The sequence below is a fragment of the Ascaphus truei genome, chromosome 15 (assembly GCF_040206685.1).
Source record: "Ascaphus truei isolate aAscTru1 chromosome 15, aAscTru1.hap1, whole genome shotgun sequence".
Taxonomy (NCBI): Eukaryota; Metazoa; Chordata; class Amphibia; order Anura; family Ascaphidae; genus Ascaphus; species Ascaphus truei.
The window spans coordinates 3,966,228-3,989,371 of record NC_134497.1 but is presented as its reverse complement, the minus strand read 5'-3'; the positions used below and the strand labels follow the sequence as shown (position 1 = coordinate 3,989,371).

General features: G+C 44.8%; 1 protein-coding gene across 2 annotated transcripts in view; it reads left to right on the top strand.

The window, feature by feature from the left end:
- The window catches only part of JPH2 (junctophilin 2), a 77,967-nt gene extending 55,029 nt beyond the window's left edge, over positions 1 to 22,938 (top strand). The window contains exons 3-6 of one of the 2 annotated variants that reach the window (XM_075571305.1): positions 10,931 to 11,049; positions 15,097 to 16,178; positions 19,480 to 19,569; positions 22,003 to 22,938. In XM_075571305.1, the coding sequence (XP_075427420.1) occupies positions 10,931 to 11,049; positions 15,097 to 16,178; positions 19,480 to 19,560 (1,282 nt within the window). In that variant the 3' untranslated portion in view covers positions 19,561 to 19,569; positions 22,003 to 22,938. The remainder of the gene's footprint in view (positions 1 to 10,930; positions 11,050 to 15,096; positions 16,179 to 19,479; positions 19,570 to 22,002) is intronic. The other variant, XM_075571304.1, reaches the window with a different exon arrangement.
- The last annotated feature ends 206 nt before the right edge of the window (positions 22,939 to 23,144 follow it).

Below are 23,144 nucleotides of genomic sequence, written 5' to 3'. Positions count from 1 at the left end.
TTATAGCATCGTCCCCATGGAGAGATACCTGTTATAGCATCGTCCCCATGGAGATACCTGTTATAGCATCGTCCCCATGGAGAGATACCTGTTATAGCATCGCCCTCATGGAGAGATACCTGTTATAGCATCGTCCCCATGGAGAGATACCTGTTATAGCATCGTCCCCATGGAGAGATACCTGTTATAGCATCGTCCCCATGGAGAGATACCTGGTATAGCATCGCCCTCATGGAGAGATACCTGTTATAGCATCGTCCCCATGGAGAGATACCTGTTATAGCATCGTCCACATGGAGAGATACCTGTTATAGCATCGTCCCCATGGAGATACCTGTTATAGCATCGTCCCCATGGAGAAATACCTGTTATAGCATCGTCCCCATGGAGATACAGTACCTGTTATAGCATCGTCCCCATGGAGATACAGTATCTGTTATAGCATCGTCCCCATGGAGAGATACCTGTTATAGCATCGTCTCCATGGAGAGATACCTGTTATAGCATCGTCCCCATGGAGAGATACCTGTTATAGCATCGTCCCCATGGAGAGATACCTGTTATAGCATCGTCCCCATGGAGAGATACCTGTTATAGCATCGTCCCCATGGAGAGATACCTGTTATAGCATCGTCCCCATGGAGAGATACCTGTTATAGCATCGTCCCCATGGAGAGATACCTGTTATAGCATCGTCCCCATGGAGAGATACCTGTTATAGCATCGTCCCCATGGAGAGATACCTGTTATAGCATCGTCCCCATGGAGAGATACCTGTTATAGCATCGTGCCCATAGAGAGATACCTGTTATAGCATCGTCCCCATGGAGAGATACCTGTTATAGCATCTTCCCCATGGAGAGATACCTGTTATAGCATCGTCCCCATGGAGAGATACCTGTTATAGCAGCGTCCCCATGGAGAGATACCTGTTATAGCAGCGTCCCCATGGAGAGATACCTGTTATAGCATCGTCCCCATGGAGAGATACCTGTTATAGCATCGTGCCCATAGAGAGATACCTGTTATAGCATCGTCCCCATGGAGAGATACCTGTTATAGCATCGTCCCCATGGAGAGATACCTGTTATAGCAGCGTCCCCATGGAGAGATACCTGTTATAGCATCGTCCCCATGGAGAGATACCTGTTATAGCATCTTCCCCATGGAGAGATACCTGTTATAGCATCGTCCCCATGGAGAGATACCTGTTATAGCAGCGTCCCCATGGAGAGATACCTGTTATAGCAGCGTCCCCATGGAGAGATATGTTGTGTGGAACTTTTCTCGGAGCATTTAATGTAGCAATGGCACCATCAAGTGGTCCAAATAAGTACTTCACTTTATTTCTGGGCAGCATCACACACTTGGAAATAGTCAGTTTGCTTTCTTCATCCCTCCCCCCCCCCCCCCCCCATATTTTATTATCTTTTCAATTCCCTTGAGATATTCAAGCAATGACCAGGATCAGTCGAACACAGACTCGATGCTCCAGTTCTGCGCATGCAAGTGAGCACAGAGAGAACTTATACTTCTTTAGCTTCATGTAAGAGGTATGAAATGCATGTCACTTTTTTTCTCCTCTGTACCATTTTGTTATTAAAACCCAATATCGTTGCTAGCGCAATAGTGCCTGAAAATACAGACTCGGGACATTTACAGCTCATCCATACGTGTATTATTCGTTAGCCTAGTTCTGGGACCCTAACTTAAAGGGCACTGTCTCTCTCTACAACATAATAAATAAAGGGGGGCCTGGTCTGTTCCACTACTTTATGGGTCTATCTCCTCTCCCCGAGGCTCCTCTGCTCACGTCCTTCAGGAACCTAACCTTCTCAAATCGAAGTGCGTATAAAATCTAGGGTTTGAGTTCCTACTTTGTTCTATTTCTTAAGTAGATGCAAACAGAGGGTTTAAATTACCTATGCATTACATTCATTTAACTCTTTAACGACTATATGACCAGCAATGCATTTTACTATCCTCTGCCAGTGGGAGATAAACCCACCAGTTACTGAGAGAATAAGTGTCAGTGAACTCAGTTCAACCTTGACCATGGTGTCACCCATCAATCTGCCGATGATACCACAGCTTCCCATTGGCTGTTGGGTTGCAGCTAACCCCTATCGAGCATATATGTGGACAAGTTATTTAAAAGTCATCTTCTCAGTAACTGAGAGGTTCTGGATGTTGGGGTGCGGAGGTTCTGCTCTGGGATTTTCTCTGGTGCAGAGAAATGTAAAAAACATGACGTGAGCAGTATAGATTGCTGCATAGAATGTAGTGTACCTATTAACCTACATACCACCCCAAACACTCAACCATACACAACGTGGAGAGATATATAGCACCACTCGTAGAGCCAATAGAAGCAATTTAAGGGACATGGTCTCATACCTACTAAACTTTGTTATTCCACAAGACACCTTCGGGACAATTCAAATGAACGGGCCATAGGGTGTGTTCCTGCGCCTGGTAAATCGCGCAGCGTAGTAAATATCGCACAAGCAAACGCCGTGTTACTTCCCTCGCCAGCAGTGAAAGGACTACATAAAAAACCAGATAATAATGTTCACCACTGGATAGCACTATTTTGCCATATATTGCCATGTATTCAGTGACTGTTACTTGCAGCGCAGTGAATGCCCAGCGGGACCATAACGACATGTAGCCATCGTTCCTAATGACACCTGGATTGTTCAAATAAGAGTAACAGGCTCCGTAACTGCACGGTGCTTTCCTAAAAGACAATGATAAGGAAGGTTAACGGGGTCCGTAACCGCACAGGGCTTTCCTAAAAGACAATGATAAGGAGGGTCTCGGGGTCCGTAACCTCACGGTGCTTTCCTAAAAGACAATGATAAGGAGGGTCTCAGGCTCCGAAACCGCACGGTGCTTTCCTAAAAGACAATGATAAGGAGGGTCTCAGGACCCGTCAGCTTTTTTGCACATGGACACAGGAGTTTATGTACCTTGGAATTTGTTTGTTGTTAAATTGACATAGAAGGTTCTAGATGATATAACAGTGTTGGCATTAACGAAAAGACGCGGGGAACGAGCGCACTGGGATGCTGTATATAGAGGTGTATGGTAAAACGGTCCCACGAGAGGACTGGACATAACACCAATAATAATGTAACAATAAGATGAACTTACAACTAACTGCAAGGTGCGAGGAGGTGACCGGCAGGTCCGGAAGTGCAGCCGCAGGAGCAGATATATCAGGTATATAACTCCGTACGTTCCTCTCTTCTGCCGACCTGCCTCTCCACTAGTGATAACTCACGTAGCAGCCCCTCGTGACCTCTACACGTTTCGCACTGCGTGCTTCGTCTTTGTGTGTGTGTATATATATATATACAGTATAGTGTGTGTATACTGTATATATATATATATATACACATTCATATACACAGTACAGTGAGGATGAGCCCTTTCACTGGGGTTTTCATTTTGTTGGGACTCCTTGGTTTTTGCTTTGGGATTTTTTATTTTGTGACTAAAAAGAAGCAGTAAAATGTTTGCAAATTGTAATTTTTTTTAACATTTCAAACTTCGAAGTTTCTTGAATAAAAGTTTGTGTTTTTCTTGTTCGCGAATGCAAAAGTTCATCCTGATTATTAAAACAAGACCAAAAATCCCTGAGAACAACTAAAAATGAACCAGAGAATGAGCTTTTCTCAGATTCTGGCCGCAAAATGTGTTTGTAAATATGTGTCCAAGCTTAACAAGAACTTTCCACTCAATCCTGTGAGTGTGAGAGTTTGTGTGTGAGTGTGTGTGAGTGTGTGTGTGTGTGAGTGTGTGTGTGTGTGTGTGTGTTTAAGTGTGTGTGAGTGTGTGTGTGTGTGTGTGTGTGTGTGAGTGTGTGTGAGAGTGTGTGTGAGAATGTGTGTGTGAGAGTGTGTGTTTGAGAGTGTGTGTGTGTGTGTGAGAGTGTGTGTGAGTGTGTGTGTGAGAGTGTGTGTGAGTGTGTGTGTGTGAGTGTGTGTGTGTGTTTAAGTGTGTGTGAGTGTGTGTGTGAGTGTGTGTGTGTGTGTGTGTGTGTGTGAGAGTGTGTGTGAGAATGTGTGTGTGAGAGTGTGTGTTTGAGAGTGTGTGTGTGTGTGTGAGTGTGTGAGAGAGTGTGTGTGAGTGCGTGTGAGAGCGTGTGAGAGAGTGTGTGAGTGTGTGTGTGTGTGTGTGTGTGTGTGTGTTTAAGTGTGTGTGAGTGTGTGTGTGTGTGTGAGAGTGTGTGTGAGAATGTGTGTGTGAGAGTGTGTGTTTGAGAGTGTGTGTGTGTGTGAGAGTGTGTGTGAGTGTGTGTGTGTGTTTAAGTGTGTGTGAGTGTGTGTGTGTGTGTGTGTGTGTGTGTGTGTGTGTGTGTGTGTGTGTGTGTGTGTGTGTGTGTGTGTGTGTGTGTGAGTGTGTGTGTGAGAGTGTGTGTGAGTGTGTGTGTGTGTTTAAGTGTGTTTAAGTGTGTGTGTGTGTGTGTGTGTGTGTGTGTGTGTGTGTGTGTGTGTGTGTGTGTGTGTGTGTGTGTGTGAGTGTGTGTGAGAATGTGTGTGTTTGAGAGTGTGTGTGTGAGAGTGTGTGAGAGAGTGTGTGTGAGTGCGTGTGAGAGCGTGTGAGAGAGTGTGTGAGTGTGTGTGCGCGTAATACAATGTGTTGGTATGGAGCGGAAGCTCAGTGGTAATGTCGCGACCTTTGAAGTGGGTGAATCCAGTTCACATCCCCGTGCCAGTCTCTTTGTGACTTTGGGCAAATCTCCTTCTCTCGCTGTGCCTTGGGCACCAAAATCAGATTGTAAACTCTTTGGGGCAGAGGTGAATATTTCCTGGAGAATTCCCGATCCCCGCGTATATTGGCAGTGCTATTTCACTAAAGAAATAACACCCATTTTTATGACGTATCCTTGTAACGCGCTTCGCATTGGCACGATTTGTATCGCTATATATCACAGCTGCCCGGTTCTGAATGGAAAACACATTTTATTTGACCAAATACAACGATTAAACTTCCCTTTCTTCTTTTTTAATTTTTTTATTCACTCTTTCTTTAGTAGGAATTTTCTGCAAACAGCTAAAAATATCTCTACGTTTAACGTTTTTTTTTCTTTTAACTTAGAGCAAGGAGCCTTCCTGAACAGTAGGAGCGTGTATTTAAGGGTCGGGGTACGGTTTCAGCATTTCAGGAATGTCCCAAGTCATCGGGAAGCTCGGGCCGCATTCTTTGAGTTCCAGTGAACGTTTATGATAATCCCTTGAGGTGCCCAAATATTTCTAAAGAAATGCCATGCTTTTCTTCAGTAGGGTTCTGTATTGTCCTTCACATAGGAAAGAGGCCTCGAGGAGCCTGGGGCAGCTGTCGGTATATACTTAGCAAACTGCACACATGGCTTCCTTTACTGCAAGCAGTTACATTTAAATCAGTGGCTGTCTGCATATGGCCACGTCAGCTCCCACTGTTATTGGCTGTAATAGTAACTCATTGTTTCATCTGCCTGTTAACAGGCTCTATTTGCTGAAAAGTATGGTGGGGAGAGCGCGGTGGGGAGAGCGTGGTGGGGAGAGCGCGGTGGGGAGAACGCGGTGGGGAGAGAGCGCGGTGGGGAGAGCGCGGTGGGGAGAGCGCGGTGGGGAGAGCGCGGTGGGGAGAGTGCGGTGGGGAGAGCGTGGTGGGGAGAGCGCGGTGGGGAGGCTTCGAAGCCTTCTACTCTAGTTATTATTGCAGACCCCATGGTCCTTGGTTAAAGCCTCATTATATAGGAAAATAAACCATGATGAGCCAACGAGAATGTCAAGCAGCTCACAGGGTGATAAAGATGGGGAGATTGACCCTTAATGTGGGGTCAGAAATGTTCTTTGGATCACCACGTTCTGGCGTTGACTTATGGTGCTTGTCATTTCCATTTCATGTACCTGCTGCTCATCAAGCTCTCTGCGGATAGGAACAAGATGCTGGCACAGCGGCAATGTGTGTGTAATATACAAGTACATCATTTTCCATTATGGAGTTCTGCTGCTTTACATGATGGGCTCGTTCTCAGGGAATGCCAGCCGGATAGTACAGAACCCAGTATAACTCTAAAGTGCCAGGTCTGTAGCGCCCACGGGCTACTGGCCTGCTGCCATTGTCATTTGTGTAGTATCTCGTGGTCAAGACTCATCTCCCGAGGTTGTGAACAGAAGCGAAATCCTTCTTCCATTGTGCGGGTATTCACAGCCGATTGCTCCGTCTACCGTAGAACCTACAGTAGCAAAAAGGGATGAGGTCTGCTGGACATGCCAAGAATTACCCGGGTTCTGTTATGTCCACGGGATCTCCGCAGGGCATTCTCAAGGTTAATCTTGCTCTCTGTACCATTAGGTTTGTAATCAAACATTTATATAAAAAAAAAAAAAACGTTTTAAATATTAAAACTTCCTATGAGCGGGCGTTTATACAATATGCTCTGATGGTGCCGATCACACCGCTATTGTCTGTATACTCCCATTCAAGTCAATGGCAGCTTAGTGTGAATAGAGGCATATTGAAGGGTTCTTACAATATTTAACTAATCTCTTTCATACTGCGACTTATTATGGAACTTTGTATCTAACGGCAAATCATGAATCCTTCAAGTTTTCCTTAGATGTTTTTTTTTCATTTCGTTTTTATTTCATCATTAGCCAAGCAACTTAATAAAGTGAAGATCAATAATGTATCTGCCAATTAAGTCAAGGTCAACCGGGTAATCAATGATCCAATCTCTTTGCCGGTCTCTTAGCAACTTTGGTCGAAGGTTTGAAGAAGGGAGACAGAAATTAGATTAATTTTATAGGACCTTTTATGGAAAAATTATTTTAAAAAAAGGTACTCATCGCTTACAGGACACCGAGTACAATTTTAATCTTGAAGGAACTGATAATATATATGTATACTTAGTTAAGTTATGGTGGGTACAAAAAGTTAACAAAAAAACCCACAGCAAAGCATATAGCAAATGGAAATATTACTGTATGCTCATTTGCATGTCTTAGACAGGTCTGCAACCCCGCCTTTCACCATTATCACCCAGCACACAGTACTTCCACTGCAGCAAGGGATTCTGGGAAATGACATGCAAATGAGCACACAGTGCCACCTTTTGCTTCAAAACCATTTAACACGGTCCCCTATAAGCTTAAGCTTGCTGCATGGTCACAGCATTGAGCACAGCCAGGGTTAAGATGCATAGCCACTAAACCCACCCACAGACAGCTGTTTCGACCTTAATGGGTCTCCTCAGTGTGGGGTTGATTATACTGGCTTTGCAAAATGAAGCAGGGGTATATATATATATATATATATATTTGCCTGCTCTATGTGAGTGTCCTATTCAATTTAATGGTGTATAAACTATACTAAATATTACCTGTGTTTAGAAATTTCCGACTTACTGGAAATCTGTTGGACCCGATTACCAAACGCAGTTGTTACCAGTAAAAACAGCAGGCGCTGACATATGTCTATTCACGGAGCTCTCTCCCGCCTGTGGATACCGTCCTGTAATGTGAGGAATCTTACTGTGCAGTTTCTCAGGATCCAATTACAACAATTTAGCAAGATTCTATTATACTGAGTAAGTTTATTAACAGCCAACGTGGACTTAACGTTATACAGAATTCCTGGGGCATATAAACTCCCATCAAAATCTACTGTAAGAAACGTAAGAGCTTGATGTATCGGCAAACGTGGTACAAATCTGTGGCAGCAAACTGTGCCGAGGTATCAAAGAAAGAAATCTTACTGACACACAGAGGACTTTTTTTATACTTCAGATTAAATTCTTTGCCCCCAAATTGCGCTTCCTATGCCTTGATAAATAAGCTTATTGTTTAAATGTGCGACTAATCATTTCAAGGGTCAGTGTAAAAAGGAACAGTGACATTTTGTTGTGAATGTTACCGGTGGGCCTGCACAATATCAGGATGCCTGTGTTTGGGGGATTAATTATACTTATACTTGTTTACTACAAATGGGGCTGTTTTACATTTAGAGTACCCGAGGTCTGCGAGCTTTCCAATATCGGGTTTAATTTAAACAATGTATAATATTATAAGGCTGCCTCGCCCAACGGCCCAGGAGAGAATTTCCTTTGTTGGTCGAAAAACGAAGAGTGATATTAATGGAAAAATATATCACTTCTGTTATTAGTCGTACTTTGTCTGCAGGTTTTCACCCGTTAATCACACAGGTTTGCCTAATATATTTCAAGTCTAGCGTCAGACTGTAGTATGAAGGAGCCATATAGGAAAACGTGCTGCAATGGCCCAGCTTAAGGGTCATTATGGACTTACAGTGACCATTATAATAGCTCTTGCACTCATGCACGCGTACACGTGCTCGCACGTGCATGCATACTGTACACTCCAACGCATGCACTCCTAGTTACATGCTCACGTATCCATACACTTGCACATGCATGCGCACTGCCAGAGGCGCAGAACAAGCTGAAACTCCCTGTATTCACACTCACTGGCAATCTGACAGTCAGCATCCCAAGTCTACAGGATTTGGGGAGTCTCCGAGGCAGTGGCATAACTTTGCCTTAAGGGGCCCCCGGGCGACTTGATGGAGGAATGCTGCTCTGTTACAGAGGCCCCCCGCTCTCTCACTGGCAATTAGTTTACTTGCTGTGGGGAAGAGCGCGGGGGCCTCTGTAACCGCTTGGGGGGGGGGGGGGCGGAGGGGGTGGGGGGGGGTCATCAAGCATCTGGATGGAGTGCCCACCCCCGAGCTGGGGCACCTGGGACATGCCCAGGCATACCTGGCGGTAGCTACGCCACTGCTCCTAGTTGTTCCAGGATACTTGGCCAGTCTCCACCAGAGATTTCCCCGGAACCAGTGGGCCAGCCCAGGCCTGCACGTCTCCATAGACTTCTAGGACGAGCACTTATACAGCATCACACCATCACACTGTCAGGCAGTGGCACTGCGGTAATACACACCTGCACTTACTTTATTCCACCTTCCTATCAATGTTGCCAACTGTCCTGAATTCTGCTTGACTGTCTGACTGAGCCACTGATTGACCCAACTGTGCTGAAGCGGGGATATCCCTAATGCCAGGCTTGTTGGTGGCCCTTGAGGACTGGAGTTGGCCTCCCCTGCTCTATAACATGTTACAGAGTTATAACTACAAAGGTTGCTGCAGTAGACATCATCAATAATGTCAAGTATCCTTACTTCTCTGTGTTGGTAACTGTACTTGATACCCAGGCCGTGGTTCAGACTTATAGTAGTTAATTAGCCACTGTGTAAAAGCAGATTTTAAGCTTTAGCATAGAGCAGTGGAAAGATAATAGAGCACGGGCGGCCAACTCCATCCTCATGGGCCACCAACAGGTCAGGTTTTCAGGATATCCCAGCTTCAGGAAAGATGGCTTAATCAGAGGCTCAGACTGAGCCTCTGATTGAGCCACCTTCGCTGAAGCAGGGACTGATTGAGCCACCTGTGCTGAAGCAGGGACTGATTGAGCCACCTGTGCATAGACTGCATAGCTGTTAGCGACTGGTGATAGTTACTGATGAATTATAATTGACCCCTGAGTTAACGAGATCTGTGCCTGTTAGAGGATTATGGCTGTTATTCTATGAGGTCAGACTTTAACGGGCCTTTCCGTGCGGGATCACATGTAACTGAATAAGGGCCGACAGTATGTGACAGCACAAACCCTAACCCGGCTTTTACTTCTACACGCACTAAACGTGCAAAACGAGTCTCCTCCAGACTTATCCGTGGCCAGAAAGGTGTATTACTCCGATTACTTAACCTGATCAGTAATATACTGTATCGTAACACAGAAGAGAGACACGAATTTGATCAATTCTATTGCACAGTAAATAAAAATACCCTGTGTCAGCACAGTCGCATCTCAGCCAGGTCTGCAAACAGGCCCTTCCCCATTATCTCTTAGCTCGCAATGCTTCCAGTGCAGCCAGGGATTCTGGGTAATAACAAGCAAATGAGCACAGTGCGTCACTCTTTACTTCTCCTCTATAACTCCCTATACTAAGAGTATTGCCGTTATATGCCAGCACAGTGACCCGGCAGCGTCAGTAGCGGGGTGGGCGCCGGTGATTACAATGGCCTGGGACTCTGGATCCATAGATGGGGTGACGGTGCAGATAAGACTCTGGAACTCCAAGGACTGCGCTTTTTACAGACGCGCGCGCTCTTAGTTATGGTCACAATCGCCTAATGAAATCCTTCCCATTCTTATTGTCATTTCCAATCTTCCTTCCTATATTTCAAATACCAAATCTCAATATATATTCCATTCCTTTGGGACGCAGTTTACCGGTCTGCTTTTTCCCTGATCCTGCAAACAACCCTACACCCGCATGTGTACCAGTAATGCAGAATAGTCACCCGCATGTGTACCAGTAATGCAGAATAGTCACCCGCATGTGTACCAGTAAGGCAGAATAGTCCCCCGCATGTGTACCAGTAATGCAGAATAGTCACCCGCATGTGTACCAGTAATGCAGAATAGTCACCCACATGTGTACCAGTAATGCAGAATAGTCACCCGCATGTGTACCAGTAATGCAGAATAGTCACCCGCATGTGTACCAGTAATGCAGAATAGTCACCCGCATGTGTACCAGTAATGCAGAATAGTCACCCGCATGTGTACCAGTAATGCAGAATAGTCACCCACATGTGTACCAGTAATGCAGAATAGTCACCCGCATGTGTACCAGTAATGCAGAATAGTCACCCACATGTGTACCAGTAATGCAGAATAGTCACACACGTGTACCAGTAATGCAGAATAGTCACACACATGTGCCATTCATTGGCTGGAAGTGGGGCCTGCATATAGGTTGTATACTAATGCTACATGCACCTTGGTGACAGTCAGGATCGCATGGTTAACCGTATGTTGTCATTGTTTAAGGAGATATGTCTTCCTTTCCACAGGACAACTCATGCGAAAGCCAAAGCAGACGGAGCAGAGCAGGCCGCACAAGCAGCTAACAATGAATCGAGCATCGCAAGAACAATGGCGAGGGAGCTGTCTGCGGACTTTTATCAGCCAGGTACTGTGCAATATGTTTACTGTATTCCCAGAAAAAACGACTGTCCTGTCTTTGTAAAGGAGCAATATCCTACGTGTGTTTTTTTTTAAAATAAATCAGTTCTGTAGTATTAGATACTACTTACTACTTTTTTTTTAAATTCCACTCAATGCCATTTTTAATGAGTTTAATATACTGAGCATCCTTTGATTTCTATAGCAGGCTTTAGCCACCTCCCCAGCAGTGCAAGATCTTTGTAACACTTTCCTGTTTGTGATCATTTGTTGCCAATGCAGCAGTTTGAGGCAAACTGTAACAATAGATAATGTTACCTGAGTAATATAAGAATACATTGTAGCTGCTAGGTGACACTGACAGAAGAATTGATTGAAACGGAAAGGCGACCATTTAGAGAACCCTAGGTATCAAGATCTTTACTGGTTTATCATGGGAGAACGAATCACTCTGTAGCTTAGGTAATTCGTTTTCAATAAAGGTAACTAAAGGCTGCGTATATTAAAACAAAACAAAAATATTTAAAAAACTTTTTTTTAAGCTGCTTGGATTGCCTTTTTAAAACTCAGGAAAATTCATTCCAAACTGGAAGCGAACAAATAATAGCAGCGAACCAATTGAAAAAGGAATGAATATTTATTTATAAAATGTGTTACCAGGAAGTAATACAGTGAGAGTTACCTCTCGTTTCAAGTATGTCCTGGGCACAGAGTAATAATGACAAATAATACATGGTTACAAATACAGTTACATAAGTGAACAGGGTATACATTATATACAAGACATTGCATGCACAGCTATAGATAATATATATTATAGGCGTATGTTACAGTTAGAAACCAGATTAAAATGTGAGACAGCCTTAGTTTTGAAAGAACTTAAACTGTTGGCGGCTGTCACTTGAACTAATACATCATAAATGTTAAAAAATGGTTGTCTGTAGACCCCAAACCAAGTGATAAGTGATTTAGGCGGAGTGATACCGACAGTATTAACAGTTGAAAGTGTATCGTGAAAATGGAAAAAAAATAAAAACCTTATCTCAAGGGTTAAAAGTGAGATGTCTGCTGCTTTCCAAATAAGATGGCTCGTCATCTCAAAGAAGGACAAGCGCAAGCAGGGCCGCCAACAGGGGGGGACAGAGGGTACTGGCGTCCTGGGCCCCATGATTTCTGTTGGCGGCCCTGAGCGCACGACTCTCAAAGCGTAGTATTTAAAATATGTATTGCATATTGATAAACGGGTGAGTATCACACGTACAAGAAAACAAATCTTTAAAGCGTTTCATGTATCAATGACTTGGGTTACCGCAACGGAACACAGTCTCCACGCACGCCACGGAGGGTCAGCGTAGTCAGCTTCTGGACCAGGCAGCGGCAGGAGCCAACTGGAAGCCCATGCATAATTTCCCCAGGTTATTATTTCTCTTTTGTTGAAATAAAGGTATTGCTTGCTATTCTGAAAAGTGTTTCTTTTTTATTTTTATGAATAGAACTATATATTATGTTCTTAATATTTGCAATGCATAAATAGCTCTCATCAAATACCAAAGATGTATATGTGTGTGTGGATATATAAATATATACACACATTTATATCTATTATCTTCATCCCGTGTCTCCCCACTGCTGGATGAAGCATCCCCAGTGATCTCCCAGGTCCTGCGGTTACAGCCTCTCTTCTCCACGTCGCTCCCACACATTCCCTCATCCCATCCTCCCCAGCCCGTGTCTCCGCACTGCTGGATGAAGCCTCCCCAGTGATCCCCCAGGTCCTGCGGTTACAGCCTCTCTTCTCCACGTCGCTCCCACACATTCCCCCATCCCATCCTCCCCGCCCGTGTCTCCCCACTGCTGGATGAAGCCTCCCCAGTGATCCCCCAGGTCCTGCGGTTACAGCCTCTCTTCTCCACGTCGCTCCCACACATTCCCCCATCCCATCCTCCCCGCCCGTGTCTCCCCACTGCTGGATGAAGCCTCCCCAGTGATCCCCCAGGTCCTGCGGTTACAGCCTCTCTTCTCCATGTCGCTCCCACACATTCCCTCATCCCATCCTCTCCAGCCCGTGTCTCCCCACTGCTGGATGAAGCCTCCCCAGTGATCCCCCAGGTCCTGCGGTTACAGCCTCTCTTCTCCACGTCGCTCCCACACATTCCCTCATCCCATCCTCCCCAGCCCGTGTCTCCGCACTGCTGGATGAAGCCTCCCTAGTGATCTCCCAGGTCCTGCGGTTACAGCCTCTCTTCTCCACGTCGCTCCCACACATTCCCTCATCCCATCCTCCCCAGCCCGTGTCTCCCCACTGCTGGATGAAGCCCCCCAGTGATCCCCCAGGTCCTGCGATTACAGCCTCTCTTCTCCACGTTACTTCAACACATTTTCTCATTCCATCCTCCCATCTTACTTTTGGTTGTCATCTTGGTATTTTAATCTCTCTTGGAATCCAGTAGAGTTCCATCTTTGTCCAACAATGGTCATTTCCTCTTGCGATATGTCCGGCCCACCGCCATTTTAATTTCTTTGCCTCTGTGATGATGTCACAAACTTTTGTTTGGTTTCGAACACATTCATTCTTTTTCCAGTCTCTTCGGATAATACCCAGCACGCATCTCTCCATATTTATTTGGGTAACACCCAGAATGCACCTCTCCATATTTCTTTAGGTAATACCCAGCATGCACCTCTCCATACTTCTTTGCGTTGTCCGTAAATTCTGAATTATCTTCACATTTAGGTTTCAAGTAAAAAAAAAAAAAAGGTTACAAGATACCCCAAGTTTTCAATACAGACGGGGCACCTGGTTTTGGTTCTAAATAATTTGGGGGTTCCAGTTTTGTGTTTGGATTTGGATTGTAAGGCTCTGATTTCACACACGCAAAGTTTCCCATGTCTAATTATTTCACAATATATTTTCCAAACCACCTAATGGTACATTCAATACATTTTGAATGCATTAAAATGATCGAAGCTGGAAATGATTTTACCAAAGAATTGTGCAGATTTCAATATAACAAAAACACATATTTTAATGTATATACCAATGTTTAGTAGTTTTATGGCAAAACGGCTGTTGGCTCTAATACTAAGCCCATTTTTAAACAGAGATGTTATACTCCGCATTCTCACAAACCTGTCTATTTCTCTTTATTATCTTTATTGTTTTGAAACTGCAATTATAAATATTTTATGTATTACCCTTATAATTGACCTTTTTTGATCCATTACAGAGCAGGCTACAGCTGTAATCTTTCTTTTAGTCCCCTCGGTCACACAATCACTTCATTCTCGCCTTCCAAAAATCCCTTTTTGGACTGGAGCTGAAAGGCGTTCGCGAGCGCCATGTTTTACCTTACAAGGTATTACTTGTATCTGCCATTGATCTGCTTCACAGCTGTAATTGTGTCAGCAGAGAATATCGTCCTTATCCACTGGGCTGTAAAACTTATGACACAGACACAAAGTATGTGAACAGAACACGGTCGTGACCAAGAAAAGGCTGGAACAGCCAAGAAAAAGTCACCATAAGTTAGCATGACGCCTGTATTTATTGTGTGGGGGTAACTCGCATCCTCGCATCCCGTCATCTGGATCATCTTACCTGATTCGCTTACACATTATCATTAAAAAACAAAATTACAGGAAGATATGTTCGTGGAAAATCTCTGGCTGTTATTTTTTTGTCACTTGTAATTCAATATTTGTGTTTTTATAAATTGCTCCCAGGTATTTTGGTATTTTAAAAAGTGGCTGGGATGGCAAAATTGTGCCGCTGTTCCTAGCCTCTGCCCTCCTCCCCTTCCCCTCCTCCCCCCCCCCTTCCCCCCTCCCCCCCTCCTCCCCCTCCTAATCATTCATTATTCTTTAAATATCCTGAGACCAGTTTATAGCTATTGTGATTTTTAATAGCTTGTTCAAATAAGTTGCCCGTCACATGTAAAAATACTTAAATAATGGGAAATAAATGCGTGGTTCTTTTGGCTAAATAGCCATTATTTTATTGGAGTATAATGTTACCTTGAGATTAACCAGTTACCTGTCTTGTTTTCATCTTCAGGGCCGGAGTACATAAAGAGAAAATTGCTTCAGGAGATTATGGAAAACGCAGAACATATGGAGCACAAAGAACAACCAGCTCCAGTCAACGAAGGTCCCCCACCAACTCCCCCAGAAAGCCCTCAGCTTCATGAAAAGCAGTCTTCTCCACTTGACGTGACGCCAGTACGAACACCATCTCCCACTCCTGTTGAAACACCGCCAGGAGCAAAAGGGTCTAAGCGGGGCTCACGGAAACATAAGCTGCTGAACCCCAGCAACTGGAATGGAGACCAGAGTCGCGGTGGAAGCCATACAGGTAGTAGATCTGCTACCCCGCCTAACGTACCGGTGGGGCAAGGAGACAAAGCAATTGGCAAAACCGGCCATCCATCTTATAGCCCAATTAGGCAAATTAATAGAATGAATCCAGACATATTGAACAGCAAATATGAAACCCAGATGAAACCTCTTCAGAGGTTAGGAGACAAGTTGGTTAATAAGGATGTTGAATTTCATCAGGGCTACCACAGCTATGCTGTACGGACCTCCCCGGTAACTCCTCCATTGGACTATGAGCAGAAAGCATTCCTATCATCCAAAACACCATCGAAGGCAGCAACTCCGGATCTAAGAGAGCATGTGAAGGAAGTTTCACCCTCTTCTCAAAAAGACCAAGTGCCAAAGACAATGGGGGACCCTGTTAAAAAAGCAGAGGCTAATGAAGAGTCCAAATCAAAATCCAACGAAGAGGTCAAGTCAGAAGTAAAAATGGAGAAGAAGCCACAGACCAAGACAATCTGCCAATCTGATTCTAAAAATGAAATTAACACGGAAACCAAAAGTGAACGGGGTCCCGAAACCAAGCCGGTCCAGAAACCCGAGCCTAAGACAACCCAGAAACCCGAACCGAAGGGTGTACAGAAATCAACTGCACTGAGACCCGAGCCGAAGACTGGCCCCAAAACAGCTGTTCAAAGACCTGATCCAAAAGCTGCCCTGAAGCCGGAGCCTAAGGCATTTCCAAAGTTTGAAACGAAGACTGTAGCCAAGAAGGGGGTCCCCGTTGGAGCAGCCAGGAGTGGAGATGAGGAATTGGAAGAGGTGGGGCTACTCATAACGTTATCTTTCTTAATATAGCAGAGCGTTACATTTTTATTTCGAAATCATATGAAGTGTAACATTATACAGAGGCAGCGGCCGTTATCCGAACATTTCACGTGAACTCTGCTGTATTCCACGTGGCGTCCACTCGTTATTCGGCCGTGAACGCCGCCGATTACACCAGTCACACCTATCCCAATCCAGCGATGCGCCAGCGCCGGCACTAGTAAAAACACGAGTAAACACGCGTCTTAACGCGGGAACGTTTGAAGAAATCATGGTACACGACCTGGGTGTGCCCAGGAATCCACACCGGGGAGTGTTCGGATAACGGCCGCTGCATCTGTAGCAGATGTTTATTTCATATTGAAAATAACATTTCCCAGACACTGAATAGATAAGGAGGGTCTACTCTACTGTAAGTAAACAGCATCATGACTGCATTGATGAAAAACTTTGCATTTGGTCCATATATATATATACGGTACACATACACAAAATGGCTGCACACAGGGTAAAACGCCACAAAATGGCGTTCGTGGTGCACGGTAAAGGGAGAGAGGTATAAAAGAAAGAAATCACTGAAGTGATCCAATGTACCAGCACAACACAGCAACTGATGAAAAAAGTGATTTAATGTTCCATAATACAGATATAAAGCCGACGTTTCGATCCCAAAGTGGTCCCCCTGGAGAAAGGTCCCCCTGGGAACAGAAATATCGGCTTTTTGTTTGCATTACAGACAATTAAATCACTTTCTTCTTCAGTTGCTGTGTTGTGCTGGTATATTGGATCAATTTGGTGATTATATATATATATATACACTGTATATGTATGAGTGTGTATGGGAGTATATATATATGTGTATATATATATATATATATATATATATATATATATATATATATATATATATATATATATATATATATATATATATATATTTATGCACACACCCACTGGCTACTTGAGAGTGTCTATTTCATTTATTCAGAACCATTGTGCTAGATATTCTATCCTTGTTCTTTCTTTTTCACCAGAGTCCTACTCTATTTCCATCACAAATGACTATTTCTTCATGTAAATAGGGGCGGCTGTTACATTAAGCATTTTAAAGAATAAACCATTGGTTGTATCTATCAAGGTTAAACCATCAAAAAGATTGATTGATTTGGGGGGAGGGGCGGGGGGCATTCAGTGGAAAGTATGCTACGGTTGGTTTCATGCACCTGGTCAGAGATCACTTAGATTCTTTTTATATATTTGTATTTTTTCTCCCTCCTATGTGTACTGGATTTTTTTATTTCAGTGTTTTCACTCCTTTTTTCCCCACGTATTTTAATGTGTTTCGGTTGGATGGCATTTTCATTGTAATCGTTGCGCTGGCAGATGGCTGAATAATGCATTCGTTTGTTAATTGTTGCTCTGTGAATGCTTCTTTTTGACAATTTCTAGTTCCAATGGTCATGCCATTAATGCATTTTGCTGCTGTATTGGGGCTCACGCTCTCGGATCACTACTAATTCCAGTGTCCGCTCTGTTTGTGATTTTGGGCCCATACTTGCTAAGTGGTGCTATGTCATAAGTGGTGACGTGTCTTCTGCCGCTGGAAGGCGTTTTATGGCAGAGCTCCGCTTGGTAGACATGGGCCTACATTGGCAGTGCTACAGTATATACGAAATAAAATATTGCTCTTATAATTACTGCATTTTTCCAACGCAGTGATGTTTTTGCTGGTTTTTCCAGGGTGTTGCATATCGGTGTGCCAGCTGCAAACCGAGGGCAAAAACTAGATATATTAAAGAAAATCCAATTAAAAGCAGCAAGATCTTTCCCTCAAATAAATCTGGTGCAATTGTTTACATTGATATATAGGCTCCTAGGACCCGATGTGGTCTGTGTATTAAAGTCTCTTGGCTGCAATACTGAGGCAAAACCAGCACCAAGCTACAGAAGACCCATAAAGATCCAATAATCCCCTATGGAATTCCCTTTCTTTTGTTACTGGCGTTGCTACATTGTTCCAGTTTTGTCCTCGTTTTGCAGCCGGGAGACTCGGATCTATAGGAGCCTTAGAATGAATGGCTTTTCGGGCAGGTCTGGAAGGCAGACGTGGTCAATGCAGAACACATGTCCGAGTTCGGACACGTGTAGACTGTTGATGCAGGATATGGAAGCCGTTGGGTCTGGCCAATGGCCTAATTCTTTTAAAGTGCCACACATATTAATGTCGTGAAATATCGGACAGTAAATGTTCATTAGAAATGCTGAGTGAAGGGATAGAAAATCCACACGTTCAATAAAACATACAAAGAGGATGAAATGTTCTTATAGATGAGCAAAACGGAATATCTGACATGGGGGTGAATCCTCAGACGTCCGTTAATGACGGAGCGAGACATTAATATCTCATTAAGGGCTAATGAGGATCTTTGAAGCTCAGTAACATTGCATTTCAGCTGTAATGAGCCCGTGAGTTACTATAACGAATGTTAGCGCGAATGATATGCAGGCGTTCCCGGTAACAGCGGCGATCCCCAGCGCGCCGTTATAGTTACCGCAGGTTTTTAACGTTACGTTAGCTTGGTCAGCGCTAAAGATGGTGTTACTCACACCCAGACCCTGAGATAGGCCGGTTACAGGGGCAGGATAAGTGTAAGATCACAGTTATGTCTGATTTAACCATCATATTGTTATTTACCGCGGTCCTTCCCTCTCCCGTCTTCTCTGTGTTACTTTATTAAACACGCATTCCGCGCCTGCGCGGGAGTAACGCTGTGTTTGGGTGAGACAGGCGGGACGCCATGTTATTTGTAGCTAACGCCAGGCAGTGCTAACGTCACACGGCGTTACGCCTACGCTAATGATATCACGATCGGATGTTGGTTTTGCATCTACTTAGCTTTGTGGATACCATTAACCTTAGGGAAGCTAACGGACGCTGACAATTTAGGTAATATCACGTTAGTACCCCAGATTTAAGAGCGCTCTGCGGATCTACCCCATAGCGAATACTTTGTAGGATACATTACAATGTGTTCCCACTGCCAAGACAGAGCTCCTAACCCATAAAGTGCAATCTCTTGCTGGCCCCTCTGACATTGTAGAGCAGGGGTGGGCAACTCCAATCCCCAAGGGCCACCAACTGGTCAGGTGTTAAGAATATCCCTGCTTCAGCACTGATTCAGCCCTCTGTGCTGAAGCAGGGATATCCTTAATACCTGACCTTGAAGCCTGGAGTTGCCCACGCCTCTTTTAAGGGAGTACATCTCGATTTACTTTGTCTTTTCTTCTATTTCAGAGACCTAACATGACCATGATCTGCATGGTGATTTTATTGAACATCGGCTTGTCCATCTTATTTGTACATTTCTTGACATGAAGCACTGCTGTAAGTATGTGTTACATTCAAAGCTGGCGCCGCTTGTTTAAGGCAGGAATACAGCGGACTGGAAATGGTGCTCTGGTGGAGCCGACTGGAGCTATTCTCCGCTCCGGGGAGCTCCTGGTTCCCCGCCAGTAAAGTTACCGGTAGTATGTCCTGGGTTTTTAAAGGGGATTTAATTGGCTGTCAAATATGTCGTCGGTTTTTGGCTTCCTACACTCTAAAAAATTGGCAGCAATTTCGATTCCCCTGGAAGGAGATTAGAACCCAGTAACTTCACCGGAACGTATCTCAGACACCAGCTTTCCATTCTGTAATTAACGTGGGAGTGGGGAAAGAATTGGTATTGGGGATAGCTGCGTTAAAGTGCAGATACCCCGGTATTTATCTGATTAACGAGGCATTGGTCATACAATGTGGGAACAATCTGAACGTTATACTTTTGACTTCGTTTAGTATTTAATAGTGGGATGGTTTATACCAGAGATAGAGAGCGATTTCAGCGTGGTCACCACAGGAAAACATGAGCTGTAGTCATCCACCACCAATCCAGGTGGACATCCACGATACTCAAGGGTAAGTGTTCATTATTTGGAAGATGGTAACCCTTTTAGTAATAGTATTTGCCTTCTAGTGCAGAGATTCCCAAGTCCAGTCCTCAAGGACCACTGCCAGTGGAGGATTTAAGCACATCCCTGCTTGAGCACAGGAGTTCGGTCAAAATAATCGAGCCACCTGTGCTAATGAGAGGATATCCCTGGACTGTTAGAGGTCCTTGAGGACTGGTGTTGGGAATCTCTGTTCTAGTGAATCCACTCCTTCGGCTAATTACTAAATAATGTCACATTTGGTGTCACGGTAGCCCAGGTCTCTTAACACATTTATATTTCTGGGATCATTCAATAGGCAAAACAAGGCAGTGAAATAAAAGGGGGTTTATTTGGATAAAACCTCGGAAATACAACAAAACACAAAATACAGAAATATACACACTTACTGGGGCCTGGGGTATGAGAGCTAGCCTTTCCTAGGTGCAGAGAACCCACTTGCAAGGGGTTACCCTGATCGGAACCGTGTTCTGGACGTCCTGGACCGAGACTCCGCAGAAACTCCTGACCGGGACCTAGTCCCGATACTCCTGGAACTGTTTTCGGCAGGAACTCCTGACCGTGACCGCTACGTTCGCAGATGAGGGCTTGGTCCTCGCCTCTGACTTAGTCTCTGCCGGGCAGACTGTCCTAGCTTCAAAATGAAGCCAGTTGCTCTGCTATTTGGGACAAAGCAACTTTGAAAAGCCGCCCGCGCTTCATCGACTCAAGCCACAATCTCGTCTGGTTCCCGGACTGGGGCTTCTCCTTACATACCCTCCGCTGAGCTATCCTCAGCATGGAGGAAGGAGGAGCAACCAATCAGAGCGTGGGAATTCCTCCCCGCAAGCCAATAGAAACAGGGGCTCATCTCTGGGCTGACGTCAGAGGAGGGGGCGTGCCAAGCCGGCTCGGGATGTCCCGTGGGCGGGACATATGAATCGACCAATGGGAAACGCGACAACATTCTGCCGTTTCTCATGGTCAACCCATTGCCACCTACTGGGCAGGCTCCACTAAGTCTGGCAGACCAGAGGGTCCTCCCCGCAAGGGGTCTCTGTTCTCCGGACTCAGTACTCCGCCCTGCCCCGGCCACTTAGCTCCCCGACACCTCTCAACATTCCATCTCCCCTTTGAACTATGGACTATATGCAGACGTGCTGGCACCTTAACCATATGCCCGGGCGGACTGCATAGAGCCTTATAGTAACTGTAAAACAAATGATAAAGTCCACTTTAATAAAGAATATACTTTGGGGAACCTTATACGGGAAATGGATTGGGGTTTTTGGGCTTGAAACCCAGGACTCTATGGGACACGGGGCAGCCCCAGTGTAATTCCACTCGCGTACCGGCAAATCATGCCTGCTCGCCGGGTAGAATTAAGGTACTACCGGTAACTCCGGTCCCCGAACTCCAGCAAACAAAATAATTGCATTCTTGCCCAAATATCCCCTCCAAATATCCCCCCTAAAACGGACACACAAGAAATCTCACAGTTCTAGGGCTAAGGGAGCATGAAAACATTCCCTGGCTTATGGAGCTATCGGGGACCCCACGGTTCCAGGGGTAACCAGAAGGCTTAACCTTACCCCCTACCATCACAACTGGTAGCATTGAAATGGAAAGGGCTTTAGAGAAGACTCCTGAAATAGCCCGTGGGCTTCTTCTTATAACCGTGGGTGCCGGCAGCTGTTTCCTTAGCCCTGATTTAGCTTGAGACTTCTTCTTTATAATAACCTGGTCTCCTTTACCAAATCATGTAAAAGTGTGGACGAGATTAATGATCGATTTTTATAACATAACAAAGCTGTGTTGTGCTGACGCTTCTTGTTGAATTTTGCCCACGCAGGAGCATGGTAAATACCAGCATGGATCCTTGAAGCAGCCACCTGAGAGATCGTATGAGAAGGTGTCAGAAGCAAAGCTGATTTGTACCGTGACGGGTCATAAAGAAGCAGAAAGACAGACAATCAATATATCTTCACCGCTGCCTATCTATTCAAGCAATGATATAAAACGGATCTGTACCTTGCGTTCTTTCTTCGTGTGAACTAACCGTTGTCTCACTGCACTCCAAGATGTGTTTATCTGGTCTTGTTTGCAAAGGAAGAATATGGAGTTGAGTTGACGCAATGACAAACAAAGAGGATTTTTACCTGGGAATTATAGTACTAAAGAGGCCCTTAATCTCCGAAGAACCTGGCTCACGTTATGAATAAGTAAGAGTTTAGAAGTCCTTTTAAATGGATATATTTATCAAACGCCAAAGCATTCACAAAGAGCCTCGTTGTTCCCCAGCCCGATTTCTCTAACACTGTAGCTTCCGATCGTAACAAGTTTGAAAGTGTTAAAGATCGTTGTATGTAGGGCAGGATTGAGGTTGAGAATCTAATGTCCGAAGGGAAAAAGGCCGGGTGAAGATGACATGTTTACACGCTTTCATGCTATAATCCATAACGCTATAATTCAACCCCATGTCTTAAAGATATGATTTCTAATGACACAGTACACACACTTTGCATGCATTATTGCTTGATTTCTGGAACCATTTCTACAATATTATAGGCAAAGAAGGGTGGGGGGCCGTGGTGGTCCTTTCTTCCATGTAGTAACAAAAGAGGGAGTAGGGGGTAGGATCCTTTTTATTGGGTCAACAAGTAGTTGATATGTAACAAGCTTTCCAACCTCTCGGGGTCCTTCATTGTGTAACCCCAGTACCACAAGCTTTCCAACCTCTCGGGGTCCGTCATCGTGTAACCCCAGTACCACAAGCTTTCCAACCTCTCAGGGTCCGTCATCGTGTAACCCCAGTACCACAAGCTTTCCAACCTCTCAGGGTCCGTCACCGTGTAACCCCAGTACCACAAGCTTTCCAACCTCTCAGGGGTACTGGGGTTACATGATGATGGACCCGAGAGGTTGGAAAGCTTGTGGTACTGGGGTTACACGGTGACGGATCCTGAGAGGTTGGAAAGCTTGTGGTACTGGGGT